This window comes from Poecilia formosa, unplaced genomic scaffold (genome assembly GCF_000485575.1).
Source record: "Poecilia formosa unplaced genomic scaffold, Poecilia_formosa-5.1.2 Scaffold909, whole genome shotgun sequence".
Lineage (NCBI taxonomy): Eukaryota > Metazoa > Chordata > Actinopteri > Cyprinodontiformes > Poeciliidae > Poecilia > Poecilia formosa.
This window is the reverse complement of record NW_006800848.1, coordinates 11,802-28,191: the sequence shown is the minus strand read 5'-3', so window position 1 is coordinate 28,191 and position 16,390 is coordinate 11,802. Positions and strand designations below refer to the sequence as shown.

Here is a 16,390-nt window from a genome sequence, read left to right as displayed (position 1 = left end):
TACATACTGCAGCTTTAATAGCAGAATATATTGCTCTAAGCCAAAACCGGTGCATGAACCAGTTTCATTTTCATTTCCTAAAAGTTTGCATCTGATTTACCAGCTGATTTTCCTGACTGGCTTCTCATTCAAAGACTTTCCATCACATGACCATAACATTCTACTTCCTTCAGCTCCTTACAAAATACATCTTAAATGTCAATCACTGTCATTAAATAAAGAAAGAACGTTGTTAAAAAAAAAACATTCGTATTATTCTGGCATTTGGTCAATTAAAATAATTGACCAAATTATTTTAATTGGTCAATTTAATTGGTCCTTGTTTTGTTTTCCTATTACAAAACAAGGAAACTTGGCTTTATACACGATGTATAAATATTTCTGAGATCCAGTTATAACTTCTCCAAATACTCTGCTTTCCAAAAGTTAAATGTGTAACACATTTTCTTTTGTTTATGGACATTTTAAAACTTATTTCAGGTTATAAAATTTCAGATTTTATCACTTAAATTATATTAGTGATCTCACAGAACAAGCCGATGGAGCTTGATCTGCGAGAACAATATAAATATGCTCAATAATATAAATGCATGTTTGTTCAGTTTAGCAGTACAATTGCACTACCAAATGTAACTAGAATAATGAAGTAGCCTATTTAATTATGGGGAACTTTTTAATAAACCTTTATGTTTGTGGGGCTCTGATGAGCTGCAGACCTGTACAGGCATATCCCCAAAATCTACTGCCAAAAAAGATAAAAATTTGTTTTAAAATATCAATCGTTATTGCAATAAACACAACAAAATCCTGTAATAAAATTCAATATATTCCCAATTCCTGCCTATAGACCATTTAAGTTGTTGGGTCTATTCGGAGGAAAACTCAACTTTATAGACACATCCATCCATCCATCCATCCATCCATCCATCCATCCATCCATCCTCTTACATTCTTATCCCTTAATGGAGTCGGGAGGGGCTGGTGTCTCTCCAGCTTAGACATATCTTAGTAAAATATTAATCTATTTGGCAAAATACCAAATAGAAGTAAAAAACAAACAAAAATCTTTATTGGAGTTTTAAGAGCAAAATGAAATACCTCCAATCCCAGTTTCCTCTTTCAGATCTCCAATAAAATGAATCAGCAAATTAAATGTAGATCCTCTCCGTCCTTTTCCTGGTTATGAAAATATATATTACATATTCAATCCAGTAATGATTATGACTAATCACAAGATAAACCAATCAATAATTACTCTAGAGTGTCTAAAATCAGAACAAATCATCAGGATATGTGTTGTTAAATTAACAGTATTTGTTTCTACTGTTATTGAAGCTTCTATGCACCACAAGCTGTTCAAAGATGAGACACAATTTCAATTAACGACAGAATCAGTTTTGACAGAAGATGCATTTTGTCATTGTATTTTTATTCAAGAAGCTAAAGCAGCATCCAGAGGATTCAGAGAACAAGAGTGATCTTACATGTACATACGTGTTTTTATATTTATTTTCATCACATATGCACTTCCTCCCACAAAGTTCCGTTCCATCAGTAACATATATAGATAGAATGAGCTTCTGTGGAAGTCTAGCTTAACATCCCCTTCTTTTATACAAAAGACAAAGTTTATGCATGGTTAAAGACATTATCTTCTGTTCCTCAATAAGGGAGTAAACAGCTCTCAAAACATGAAGTTTTCACTTCTGACCTTTAAACTTGACATCTAACATTTAATGTTTAACCACAATAAGTCATCTTCAGATTTGCCAACTTCTATGACTAATATTCAGACTGTTGATGTGGGATTCAGCGTGTTGCCCAACATGTTATTCATGAAAATCAGGGTTTAACAAGCTGGAGCCAAATCATCAGACACATCATCACCACACAACACATCCCCACTTCTCCTTCACTGCTAAAGCAGCAAATAAAACCGTTTCTAGAGATGCACAGATCCACTTGTCTCACTTTTGATACCGATATAGATATCTGAAGTTTGGTATCAGTCAATACCGATCCGATACAGAAAAACAAAGCTGAATTGATTAAAAACTTTTAAAAAATCAAACACAAACATGAATGTCCTGAATTACTAATTTGCTTGATAACTGCACCAGTTTAGCACCAACAGCTCCACAAGTTTGGTCAAACATGTAAAAACAACATAACTTTAACTTGTTATGGTGCAATTAGGAGGGTAACAGACAATTTATAGAAAACTGTTTATTTATACATAATAAAGAAACTAATACTAAATCAATACGTAGACTAACTTGGTCAAACATGCAAAGATAAACTGCCAGAAACGGTTCAGAAAGTCTTTCAAACAGCTCAGGCAGACAGCAGAAGCTGCTGTTATGCAGGGAAACATCCCGGCAGTCTTGGTTTTTCAAGATAAAGTAAAATTTAACATTTCATGATACTTAAATTAATTTCAGACTCTGATTATGGCTGATACAAATGCACAAATATTGATGATGCATACCTCAAGTGCAGCACATTATGAAGTTTTTTATAATAAAAACTTTTCATCTGGATACTGACAAAGAGATTGATGTTGACTAGAAAGTCCATAAAGTTCAGATGGGTTGGTTTTGACTTCCCTTCAGTCCAGATGTGGAAAAACTTAATTTGTGAAGTTATTGTATTAGAAAGACTGAGAAATTATCTGAATCGAAAATGCTTTTAAAAATGGGAGCAAGTTCTGGATTATCTCAAAATTAAAAGGCTCAGGATGATGAATATCTTTAAAATGCATCTTTCACATTAAAAGCATATTGAAGCCTTTGTATTGTAACAGCTCTGAAATTCACATTTTCAGTGCAAACATGACCCAGATTATATCTACATGGGTTTATTTGTTCCAGTAATTACAATAATTTATGGACATGCCTCCTGTTTTGTCTCCCATCTGTGCTGTATAAGTTTTGTCCTGTTGTTGTTGTTATTGTCCATTTTCCCTAAATATTCAAAATATCTAATAAACATAATGTAAAAAAAAATAATTCTATAAATGTGGAGGTTTTATTTTGTCTTGGCAGTGCTTCACCATCATTTACCACCATCACCAATAACCAGTACAGACATTAATATTATATTGGACCATCTCTAACCATTTCCCCTCTCACTCCAGCGGCAGCAGCTCTCCTAACATCTCCAACATGTTGGAGATGTTAGCAGCTCCGCCTGCAGCAGCTCCGCCTGCAGCAGCTCCGCCTGCAGCAGCTCCGCCTGCAGCAGCTCCGCCTGCAGCAGCTCCGCCTGCAGCAGGGTCCATAGCAGCACGTATAAATGAGTTCTCTCTCTCTGCCTGTTTTCTTCCATCTTTAAAAACTGTCTTCGGACTTTCTCTGTGCGGTCGTTTCATTTCTTCTTGCTTGGCTTTCTGTGCCTCTCTGAACATCTCATTGCTGTAGTAACTTCCTCCATTTTGCTCAACCATTTTGTTGATCTTTTTTAGAAGTTCGCTGACTTGAGTTCTATCTGCAGCTTCGTTGTCAAAAACATGATATTTATCTTCAAATTTCTCCAAGATGGAGCACCGGCTGATGAAGCGTTTTAGAGGCTGGTGTTGCTCTAGCAGGTTTTCCATTGTCATGTTTTCCTCTTTCAGCACATCTCCATAGGTAAACAGGACCATGGTGTATCTGGCTGCTTCCTCTCCAAACAATGTCTGAATTATTTCCACAGTTTTACTTTCCTCTGGTGTGAATCTGGTCGGTTGGAGAACAATCAGGAAGACATGAGGACCAGGAGCCGCCATGCTGATGCATCTAGCGATCTGTTTAGGACAGACCAGATGCTCCAGGTTTGACCCAAACAGATCTGGAGTGTCAACAACATCCAGATTGAAGCCACAGTGGTAACTGCTTTCCCTCTGACAGACTTGTGTGTCAGAGGAAAGAGAGACTCTAGACTGAAACAATCTTCGTCCTAATACGGTGTTTCCTGCTGCATTTTTTCCGACTCCAGTTCTTCCAAGAAGAACGATCCTGAAGTTTGGATCCATTTTAGCTATTGGAGAATAAGAAAACAATGATAAACTGAAATCAATTTATTTTTCCAGATAGAAGTGGAAACTAAAAATGGGTTTGATGAAGTAAATTACAGAATGGTGTGTTTCACAGATTTATTGATTTGGTGAAAAAATTTGGTACATTACAGAATTACATAACTTGACAAAACACAGTTTATAAACTTTGCTGATTGCCACTTTATTTTTAATTAAAGTGGTAATAAAATAATTGCATAAAGGGAAATCATACCATCAATATAAGTGGCTATGAAGAGTTTGTTTTAGGCCATCACATTCTTTATTTCCAGGGTTGAGAGTCGTTAGCATTAACATCCATTTATCGTTATCTAGATCTGATCAGAATATTGTAATATTGATTTTGTGCCATATCAAACAGCCTTACCTTGAGGAGCATCTCTTTTTGCACCTTCAGGATAAAAGCCCAGATTTTCTCTGAACGGTCGTTTCATTTCTTCTTGCTTGGCTCTCAGAGACTCTTCAAACATTTCTTTGGTGTAGGAACTTCCCCCATTTCGCTGAACCATTCTGTTGATCTTCTCCAGCAGTTCGCTGACTTGAGCAGGATCCTCATCTTCTTTGTCAAAAACATATTTATCTTCAAATTTCTTCAAGACAGAGCACTGACTGATGATGCGTTTTAGAGGTTTGTGTATTTCTAACATGTCTTCTATGTTAATGTTTGCCTCTCTCAGTTTGTCTCCGTGGGTAAACAGGACCATGGTGTATCTGGCTGCTTGTTTGCCAAATGTTTTCTTAATTATTTCCACTGTTTTTTTGTCTTCTGGTGTGAAGCTGGTTGGTTGGAGAACAATCAGGAACACATGAGGACCAGGAGCCGCCAGGCTGATGCATTTAGCGATCTCCATCACAATATCTTTATTACTTTTTACAGTCCTAAACAGACCTGGAGTATCAATAACAGTCAGATTTAGACCAGCATGAACACTGGTTTTCTTCTCACAGAACAATGTCGCTGAGGAAAGCCAAGGATGAACTTTGTTCCCTAAAATGGTTTTTGCTGCTGCACTTTTTCCAACTCCAGTTCTTCCAAGAAGAACGATCCTGAGATTTGAATCCTTTTCAGCTGTTGGAGAATTAGAAAACAACTGGAGCATTTTTATTCAGACAGATGTCAGTTACAAAAGGATATTTAATTTATTAATCTAAAAGAAAATCTGATAGATTGTGAAGTTGTAAAACACAACAAATAAGTACTAAGAACAAGTTCTACATTTCAGCTAATACACGTTAATATTTAACATACAACAAATACCTAAAACCAACCAGATTATCTTGTTTACCTCCGTTTTCTTTAAGAAAACCTTTTTCTAACTCTGTACTTTGGTTAAGTCCATTCCTGGTCATTCAGCCTCGTCCCTACTGGGATCAGGAGGGGTTTTTGGTTTAGTAATTTCAAAATCTTTATTTTTATATCTTGAGATTATTCTTTTGTTGACTGGAATAGATTATTGGTCCCAGTGAAGTGATGTGCACCAAACCAAATCATAAAGTCTGCTGTCAGTTCAGACCCAAGGACTTTCCTGGTGTGAACACACCACAGATAAAGGATAAAAACCCAGTTGATTGTCTTCATTTAATAATAACCAGGATATTGGTTAATTCTAGTCTGGATTAAAACTTTTCAGTGCTTGTCTTTAATTTCCCACTGTCACATGATTTTATGTTTATCTTTTTATCATGAAAAGTAATTTTAATTTTCTTGTTGCTGAAATGGCCTGTAAAAATAAACTTGACTTTTAAGACAGTTATTTCAATAAATGCTTATTTAAGCATAGTATTTATTTTTTCTTAGGCTTTTTATCATCATTTAGCACTTACATGACTGATGAAGAACAATAAAAATAAACAAGTAAATGCTAAACTCAAATCAGGATTTATTTTATTTAAGCAACAATTCAATTCAAAGTATCTTTTTCTGGTGTAACTACCATGTCCTTGAACTCTTGTTCAGTTTCATGTGAGGAAAAAAGAAAAAAAACTCTATTTACTTACCAAAAACAGTGGAAGTTGGTGATAAATCCATTGAAGATCCAGAAAACTCCAGCTTACAACTTTTCAACATGTTTAAAAATTTGCAGGAGTTCGTTATGATGCAATGGAAAACCTGAGCATCAACAGGCTGAACCGGTTCACTGCATGTGCCGTCATGTGGCTGACTGTTTTTTAATATTTGATTAATCTGAGATCCCTTTTTGATGACCACACAGTGAGTTCAAATAATGAATTTAACTACATTTTATTTCATCCTGGGTTTTATTCTTCTTTAAACAGCCCATCAAAACTTTTTGTGGCTCCTGATTGGTTCTTATAACTTTTAATCTTGTTACCGTTGCTGTGGTTTTATTGATGTCTGAACCTGAAAGCTGTAATTTCCTTTTGCTTTGAGCTACTCAGAGTTGCCTTGTTGGTGCTGCTGTTCCTGAACCTGAAAACTCAGAGTATCACACAGATGTTCATGCAGAGTAATTCCCATCTATGACTGTGCATGAAACGGAGCCCTGGTGTCAAACAAGGCAGGAAAACATAAACGCCTTCAGACAAAACATTAAAATGTGGAAACACTCATTAGATGGTTCATTAATTCAACAATCTCTAAACATTCACCACTGGCGTTAATAGGTTGTTTTTAGTCTAATGTCACTAACGTTCATACTAGTCGGGAGACAAAAATAATGTAACATACTTTATTATTTCACGGTCTGCAACACAACACTGTTAGTAAATAAATTAACTTAAATTAAGACAAGCTGTCGCTGAGGTTTAATCCAAGAAAATAAAAACAACTTGGTGAAAACGGAGGAGGCTTGATGCCAAAAGTGAAAGTGAAACTTGCTTCTTCTTTCTGTAATGGCGGATCGCCAGGAGAATATAGGTGAATACCGCCACCTGCTGTACATGACTGCGTAACAGCATTTACCTACCCATTAAAATCAGTTTTTTAATTTTGTCATGAAGATAAATATTGCTTCCTTTATTATATAAATTTCCTCTTTATTTACTTTAGTTTCAAATATTAATATCTATTTTATTCATTGACTTGTTTTAGATGTGGTTTTACATTATTTTTCTGGTGGGTGCTGCAGATATGTTGTTTGGAAAAGTTACTGCCAATTTATTCTGATTAGTTATCAGATGTTTTCCTTTCTCACACCTCATCTTCAGCAATCGCTGCAATCTCCGTGTTCTAATGAGAAGCAAAAGATTTACTTTTACATGTAGAACGTATTTTTCTTTTATAGTTTTTCCGAATGTGATTATTTAAAGGTGATTATTTAAATCTTATTTCTGCTTCTTTCCTTTTGGCACATCTGTTCTGCTTTTGGTCTTACAATGGGTTTTCACTTCTCTTGTCTGCCTTTGCTCACTACCTTGGCCACTTTTCTCATGGCATATATAGAAGAATTTCATCTTATTTTGACAACTTTCCACTTCATCCTACATTGCTTGTATACAAGATACTTTCACTCTTCTGTACATATCTTGATCCTTGAACCAAAAGAATCGATCCACCCATTTCCAGTGGGCGACCATGGCCACAGAAACAGAATCACTTCAGTCCATGCTGAAGGTTAAAACTGGAACCAACTAACAAAACCACATCAACTGCAAAAAGCAAGGATGAAACCTTCAGATTTTGTGCATTAACACAACAAATAACAGTGACAAAAAGCAGACATAGTACAGAGCAATGACATCGATTTTCTGTGCTGTTTTAGAAATTTACTCTGCAGTATGAGAAATCAGTCAAGTTCATTTGTACAGCACATTTCAGCAACAACACAGTTCAAAGTGCTTTTACATCATGAAAACATCATAAACACATCACATAGTCCACTATTGTGAAAACCAGTGACAGGTATTACAATCGATCATCAATACACATCAAATATGCAGGTCAATGTTCCGGTGGTTCAAAACCAACTCTAAACAGGTGGGATTTTAGTCTTGAAGGAACTTCGGCTGTTTTGCAGCTTTCTGGAAGCTTGTTCCAGATCTATGGTGCATAGAAGCTGAAGGCTGCTTCTCCATGTTTGGTTCTGGTTCTGGGGATGCAGAGCAGACCAGAACCTGAGGGGTCTGGAAGGTTGCTATGACAACAGCAGATCTTTAATGTATTGTTGCTAAACCATTCAGGATTTTAAAGTCTATTCGCTGAGCTGCAGGGAGCCAGAGGAAGGACTGTAGAAATGGGTGATGTTCTCCAACTTCCTGGTTTTAGTTAGAACTCCAGCAGCAGCGTCTGGATCTGATTGAGTTTTTAGCCAGACCTGTGAAGACGCCGTTACTGTAATCAATGTGACTAAAGATAAACACATGGATGAGTTTCTCTAGATCTCAGAGACATTAATCCTCTAATCCTGGATATGTTCTTCAGGTGATAGAAGGCCAACTTTGTAACTGTCTTTATGTGGCTCTGAATGTTCAGGTCAGAGTCCATCTCTACTCCTAGATTTCAGGTCTGATCGCTGGTTTCCAGCTGTAACAACTGAAGCTGTGTGTTAACCAGATCAGTCCTCTTTGGGTCCAAACATAATAACTTCAGTTATTATTCACTTCCTCTGCTGCAGTAGCAATGGAGGAAGTGAATTTTATCCATGGGAGCCTTTCAGTCTGTGTTGGCCACATTTCCGATATTTAATTAACAGTAACAACCATCTGTTTGGCTTGGCACTTTTCGCTTTGCAGTGGAGGATGGTTGTTTACAATGCAGGAAATTTCTGGAAAGCTTCATAATGTAGAACTTGCACATTATATACATCCTGGCCAAATGTTAGCAAATGGGTAAAGTTCAAAACTTCAACAGAGCCCAAGCTTCTAGCAAACAATTATTTATTAAAAAGGCACAGAATCCAGACTCTCTGTATGAAGCAAATAGCCTTTGAACATGTAGTTTGATTTTTATTATGTTTCTTTTTACAAATTTCTGCAGCTGAACTGATTTGGTGGAAATTGGTCTAGAAGAGTTGCTTGCCAAGCAACCCATCTAACTAATAGATACATGTAGTGAACTATTATATGTGTGCTGTGTTTCTCAAAGCATTTAGTTTATTACGTTCCATCATGGTTTTCTATTTGAAAGCATCCTGCATAGTTCTGACAGTGACTGCATTGGCAGACAGATTGGCAGACAGATTCAAAGGGAGGAGCCAAGAACCCAGACCATACAACAGAACTGATGCAAACATTATTTGCTGCCAAGAAATCAACAACCATGTATCATCACAAATCAACAGCCTGCAGGGACACATTGGAAATGACCAGTTATCGTCCAGCTGGTAAGAAGAGTTTATGATTTATAGTTTATTATCTATAGGCGGTAAACCTTATCAGAAAAAAATTAAAATAATGAACCTCAAGTAGGTTCATTATTTCAGTTGTTTTTATACTGAAATATAAAACATTATATCTTTTATACTTTTTAGTGTAAAATACCTTCTAGTCCTAACTTTTTAATCTTTAATAATTTTCAGATGACTTCCCTTTAAACTTTCTTTTTTTGCACAAGTGAAAGAATAAAAAGTCTTCCTTGGAGTTGTTTTCTGTTTGCAGAGGCAACAACTATTTTCGATTTTACCAAAGTCTTTATATTGCAGCTCTAACGAAACATCAACACTGATTTGGAAAGCATTATAAATTTTAAATGAATAGAATTTAAGGATTCTCAGATCCTTAAAGATTTAACATCTCTATCTAAAATGTGCAAACTTTTAATTATTAATATAATTTATGCTTTGATTTTTTTTAAAAATCAAACCAATCCAGGACAAAACACAGCTTGCACAGTTAAACTTAAAACTAACAGGATCATGTGTCTGTCAGCCAAAACAAAACCAAATGAAGTGAAGGGTGAAGGTTTCCTGTCTTGTGCTCCGCATGTCCCTCTTCTGCTACAGCTCCATTTCCATTTCTGCTTCTTGTTCTGCTTTTCCCTGCAGGTTGGTGGCTCTGCCTCAATCCCCTCCTGTACTCTCACCGGTGGTTCAGCCACTTCCTGCCTGTGTAAACTTCCTTGTTTTTCCTTATATTTCATTTTTTGCTTGGCATCTCAGTTTGGCAGAATAAAAGGCAGTGTTAGATTTTTAGTATTTTAATTCATGTAAAGAGAGCTCTGATTTCTTTGTGTAGCAATGACAATACCCAAACACTAAGAACCCTTCCACAATTCCTAAATTGCAGGAAGCTGCAATCAGTCTTTACCTTATTCGGAGTTGTTTTCTCTTTTCTGCTTGAACTCACTTTGAAAAGGTCCTTAAGTCTTTGCAAGTCAGAAACCAGTTAAGACCAGTTTGGTCACAAATACTGATCCACGTGAGACTGTGCTGCCTGCCTAGGCGGAGCCTAGACAGATTGAGTTAAAAGAAAGTTTAAGTCTCTGTGCGGGGCTTCCCTGAGACAAGGAGGACAGCACATGATTTGTGAGTAATTGTTAGCAGAAGGCCCGGAGTGAAGATTGTTCTTTATTTTTTCTCTCCCTTAAGTTCATATTAACATGCTAAAGCTAAGCATTGATGGAAATGTTATCCTTTAGAGCAGGAATCCTCAAATCCAGCCTGTGAGTCCTGCAACTTTTAGATGTGTCCCTGGTTAAACACACCTCAGTCACATTGCTGAATTACCTCCTCAATGCAGTGAAGTTCTCCAAAGTGCTGCTAACTGCCTCATTATTTGACTCAGGTGTTGTGAGGCAAAGCCACATATAGCATCTGCAGGACACCGGTTATAGTCAAAGGGACCGACTGAACATCTTGGCCTGAGTAGGTGATAAAAATACATAGCCATTAATTTACCAGAGCTCTAACCAATGAACGTAGTTTAGATTTGTTTCTGTTCCAGAACACCTGATTCAAATGGTTGCATGACCTCCTCTGCATCCCGTCAAGTGCTGCAGAAGCCTGTTAATCCCCTCCTATACTCTTGTCAACATGGTTCTGGTTCTGCTCTGCATCCAGAACCAGAACCAGAACCAAACATGGAGAAGCAGCATTCAGCTTCTATGCACCACAAATCTGGAACAAACTTCCAGAAAACTGCAAAACAGCCAAAACACTGAGTTTCTTTAAATCTAGACTAAAAATCCACCTGTTGCTTTTGAAACATTATAAATTAAACATCAACAATCTGATGTGTATTATAGCACTTAACAAAATGTAGTTACTCACTGAGTGTTCTATGACTTTGTACTTTTGTGTTATTTTGATGCAAAGCACTTTGAAATGCCTTGTTGCTGAAATGTGCTGCTATACAAATAAACCTGACTGACTGAACTAAATTGATTAAATTAACTTTCTCTGCCCAGACACATCATCTTATTAGAACAGTTCTTATGAATCAGTGAGTTGTGGGTTTGATTAGCAAAGAAGCCAAACTAAAAAGGTGTCAGCAGCTGCTAGGATGAAGCGTTTGGGAAATGATTCCTCTCAGACAGCCGTAAAAACTTCAGGCATCCAGAACTACGGTTCTTATCTAAAGGAAGATGGAGTGGAAACCATCAGTGTGATCAGACACAGTGTCCCTTCTTGAGGAAGCTAAAACTCTCTCAACATTATTTTTTGCAGGAGCTCAGATAAGCCTAGTGCAAGCTTACTTATATTACTGAAAGTATAGCAACTCATCTGTATGAAAATACTGAGGTTGATCAACTGTATAACTTGTTCTAAGTCCATAAAACCATTAATCTAATACAAAAATATTTCTGTAGACATTATTAGCTGAAAATTGAAACATCTAAATTCTCCTCTCAATCTCTAAATCTAAAAAGAAACATATAATTCTGGCATCATTAGACATATTTTAAGTTACTTTGAAGTTATCTGAATTAAATTTCTCCCTCTTCATTGTTGTCTTCTAATTCTCCAACAGCTAAAAAGGATACCGAGCTCAGGATTGTTCTTGTTGGGAAAACCGGAGTCGGAAAAAGTGCAGCAGGAAACACCATGTTAGGAGGAAGATTTTTTAATTCTTGTCTCTCTTTTTCCTCTGTGACATCGGTCTGTGAGAAGAAAATCAATTATTTTGATGGTTTAAATCTGGCTGTTATTGATACTCCAGGTCTGTTTGACACAGATAAAAGTAATAAAGAGATTATGGAAGAAATCGCTAAAGGCATCTGCCTGGCGGCTCCTGGTCCTCATGTGTTCCTGATTGTGCTCCAACCGACCAGATTCACCACAGAAGAAGAAAGAAGCTTGAGAATTATCCAGAAAATTTTTGGCAATGAAGCAGCCAATTACACTATGATCCTGTTTACCCACGGAGACGAACTAAAACGGGAAAATATTACAATAGGAAACATGTTACTAAGACACAGACCTCTAAAGCACTTCATCAGTCAGTGCTCCATCTTCCAGACCTTTGAAGATAAATATCATGTCTTTGACAACACAGTTGAGGATCCTGTTCAAGTCAGGGGTCTGGTGCAGAAGATCAACAGGCTGGTTAAGGAAAATGGAGGACGTTTCTACACCAACGAAATGTTTGAAGAGGCACAGAGAGCCAAGCAAGAAGAAGCAGAACGACTAATCAGAGAAAATCCAGAAATTGATCCTGAAGATGCAAAAAGGCAGGCAGAGAGAGACAACTCGTTTATGCGTGTTGCTCTGGGGGCTGCGGCTGCTGGAGCTGCTACTGGAGCTGGTGTTGGAGCTGCTATTGGAGTTTTAGGAGGACCGATAGGAGTTGCTGTTGGAGCCGGTATTGGAGTTAATCTGGGAGCAATTGTTGGAGCTGCAGCAGCAGTGCAAAAGATGGGATGTTCTACACAGTGATAATATGTGTGATGTTCTGGCTGCAGCTTAGTAAACTATGATGTTACATGAATAACAAAATATTTACCAGTATAAGCAGATATTTATCTAATTAGTTAAAGGCATAACTGAGGATGGATTAACTGTCAATCAGTTGAACAGCTGTCAATGATTAATATTTACAATCATAACCTGATTGATTACATAATGTAATGTAAGCTAAGTTTATGGTTATTTGTCTATGTTAATTAACATTTTTGATTTTGGACATAATAGTAAACAGCATAAACAATTGTGTAATTAATACATTGTTTAAATGGAGCATAACCATTATGACAGCAAAGCCATTATTAAAAAATCTGATTTCAGAATAAAGACACTTTTACTCACAAATCAGTTTGTTTGCCATCACATTCAGATGAAACTGGACAACATAAGTTGATAACTGAAGTGAAATAAGGGAAGTTTCAGGTCCAGCAGCAGAACATTGAGAATGTCAGAAAACTGGAAACGTGATTTTAATCAGCAGGTGTTTCACATGAAACTGTCCCTGCTACACTAAGAGCTGAAGGATCAGGTTCAAAAGGCTGCAAACAGCTCCACCCTGTGGAGCCTTAGAGATGTATGATATGATATGTATGTATGATAAAGCAATGTACATGTGTACAGGCCCGGTACACAAAAAAACATATGTTTGTTGTCACACGCTACTGGATTTTGCACACCAAAATCGGTGGTGCAAAATCAGAAATATGGACACAAAAGCTTTCAGTGGCTGAGCAAAGTGAGAGTTCATCTATTAAATTGACTCAATGAATACATAAAAGAACATTTGATATTTTAATTAATTTTCTTGTGATTTTTCTGATTTTTCTATAATTTTTGTTCAGGAAGAGTGAGCCATTGCTGATACAGGTTAATTTTCTAAACTACAGAAAAGTAATTATTAGGGATGCACAAATACGAAAATTTGGGCCAATGTTGATATCCAAAGTTATTACTGCTGGTATGGCAGTATTTACTAATATTTTATCTATCAATTTTTTTTATTTGATTACTTGTTTAATCATAAGAATAACTGATAGATTATTTCATTACTAAAATAATTGTTTACAACAGCCCTAAATACATACACAGACAGGTTTAAGTTTGTTAAAATGCTCAGAGAAAAGGTCGTTCTACAGACCGTCGGCGTCTCTTGAGGAAACATGACCGTCTGCAGAACATTCCTCCACAATCTGAAGATTATCAGCGTCTGCATCAGAGCACTGAATATCAGCAGACACTTTGGTCTTAATTAAGGTCTGATTAAAGAAACTTCAGAAACTGTCTGCTGAGAAGAATAAAGGAAAAAGATCAGTTCTGCTACCTCTCTATCCAGGTCTCCATCATGACTACATGTTTTCTTGCAGAAAGCAGAAGAAGCTGAAGTCCCGTCGCATCGGACTTGACCAGTAGATTATTCCAGCAGCAGGACCCTGGAAGCTGCAACAGATGTTTTTGCACCTTTTTTCTGTGAAATGAAGTGAGAAAAACATTTGTTTGAGCAGTCAGTTCACTGGGTGCTGGGAAACTGAATGTTAGAGTGAGAGAAATCAGGTGTTGCCAGCCTGCTACAGCTCTAAAACTCCACAAGGTGGCGCTGTTTGCAGATTTTTGAGACATCCTTCAGCTCTCAGCGCAACAGAAACAGTTCAACTGGTTTCAGGTAAAAAAAAAAAACAAAAACAAAAAAAACTGCTGATTAACATCATGTTTTCAGTTTTCTTACCTTTTCCATCTGCTCTGCTGCTGGACTCCATATTTAATTTCAATTATCAATCCGTGGTGTCAGGTTTCATGTGAATGTGACAGCAGATGATTTGTGTTTTTATTCTGTGAAAATAGAAATCAGTTTCTGTAGTAATGGCTTCGCTGCGATTACGCTTACACTGCTTTTATACAACGTAGACTTAGATTTTAATAATTGCACAGTTGTTTGTACAGTCTGTTAAATGTTATGTAAAACATATTAATTAGCAGACAATCATGAACTCAGTTTACATAACATTACTAATAGAAATACATTTCCAATGTTATACTTTGAGTATTTAGAGACAAACTAAGAAAAAATAAAATTACAAAAATAAAATTATACAATTACAAGAATTGGTGCCATTATTACCAGAAAAAAGTCGTAATATTATGGATGCTTTGTAGTACTACGACTTTATTCTCGTAATGTCATTAGTATATTCTCGTAATTTGTTTATTTATTATTTTCTTAGAATGTGTGGACTCGTGTTTGAACAAATGTCTTCTCTCTTTCTCATAAATCGCTTTCTGTTTGACAACTGCCAAATAAAGGTCACTAGAGCCGACAAAACCTTTTAAAAAAAACAAAAGACACATTGTAATTTCCCTCTAACCAAAAATTACGGGGTAAATAACCGTAAAACCAACCAACTTTTTCTTCGAAGATGGTAACTGAAAGCACTTTTAGTAAAGTCAGTTTCACCAACGGTAGTTAGCCTCTAGGCTAGCGGCAGTTAAGAGTCACTTCTAATAAAATACACACAGAAATTTCTCAAAATACAATGTGTCCCAATAAAATACTGTTCTCCACTCACAAACACTTACAATAATGGTACCTTATCGGTTAAATGTAGACTTCACCCACCCGTTAAAACAGAAATCAGCTTTTTAAAAAATAAATATGGCTTCGCAGCGACGCTGACTCTGAGCTTCTTCTAGGCTTGAAGTTAGCCTCTCTCGTATTTGCCGCTACTGCCATCTTCTGGCGGAAACTGGTATTGCACCAGAAATGTACTCAATCATACGGGTGAAATAAAGAAACAAAGAAAGTGCGACGATTAAGGATAAACAAATTATGAAAACTCAAAATTTAATGTCTCGGAAAACGCTGTAGCACATTCAGAAAACGTTGAGAGAAAGGTAAATGTTTGAGAGGTAAAGAACTAGACTGTTTCTGAAATGCATGACAAAAAAATTTCACTTTTTCATGGTATTTTTAATAATATTCTACATTTTTGGAGCTTTCCTTGAGCAATTATGGATGATTTTCAACAAATTAAGTGAAGCGGAAGAAATGTGAAATTTTCGATCTTTAAAAAGTCATTTCTGTTGCTTCCGGGTTTAACTGCTCTCAGAACAGGAGCTCTGCAGGATGTGAAGTATTTGTTCAGACAACACTGAATATAATTAGAAGTTAACCAAGAAATCTGACATGATCGGATTCACAGGAACTTTAAATCCTGTAGGACCAGTCCTCTCTCTGTTTGTCTTCAGTTGTCACTGTTTGTCCCCTTATTTCGAGTTTCTTCTGTTTTATTTGAGCAATCAAAATTAAACAGTGAACTTCATGCGAAATTCCTTGAGAAAAGCAAATAAGCCATGTCCTTCCTAAGTAAACACAGCTGCTTATTCTGCAGTCTTAAACAATGCTAAATATGTTTAAACTTCATAAGAAAATAGTTTGTCAATTTATTGTTGGGAACCCTATGACTTTATAATAGCCTTTTGTAATAGCCTCCATTAAAAAAAAGGTTATTAATGTGGTTAATGTGGTTTAAACCATTAAACCACA

At 36.4% G+C, this 16,390-nt stretch overlaps 2 protein-coding genes across 7 annotated transcripts; one reads left to right on the top strand and one right to left on the bottom strand.

Moving 5' to 3' along the window:
* Positions 1–3,008: 3,008 nt before the first annotated feature.
* On the bottom strand, positions 3,009–15,318 carry LOC103132042 (GTPase IMAP family member 8-like). Of its 6 annotated transcripts, none has more exons than XM_007543795.2 (3): positions 6,053–6,137; positions 4,422–5,123; positions 3,009–4,017 (listed from the first exon to the last, which is right to left on the bottom strand). In XM_007543795.2, exons 1-3 carry the CDS (start codon positions 6,120–6,122, stop codon positions 3,128–3,130), a joined length of 1,662 nt encoding a protein of 553 aa, XP_007543857.2. In that variant the 5' UTR covers positions 6,123–6,137; the 3' UTR covers positions 3,009–3,127. The 6 variants fall into 6 exon arrangements, 1 of the variants encoding a protein (XP_007543857.2); XR_001660827.1 differs by lacking the exons at positions 4,422–5,123; positions 6,053–6,137 and adding exons at positions 14,174–14,317; positions 14,576–15,318 and having other exon boundaries at positions 3,187–3,264; XR_001660824.1 differs by lacking the exons at positions 3,009–4,017; positions 6,053–6,137 and adding exons at positions 14,174–14,317; positions 14,576–15,318 and having other exon boundaries at positions 5,058–5,123.
* LOC103132043 (GTPase IMAP family member 4-like) lies at positions 9,132–14,499 on the top strand. Its single transcript, XM_007543796.2, has 2 exons — positions 9,132–9,336; positions 11,921–14,499. Exons 1-2 carry the CDS (start codon positions 9,237–9,239, stop codon positions 12,823–12,825), a joined length of 1,005 nt encoding a protein of 334 aa, XP_007543858.1. The 5' UTR covers positions 9,132–9,236; the 3' UTR covers positions 12,826–14,499.
* Positions 15,319–16,390: the final 1,072 nt, after the last annotated feature.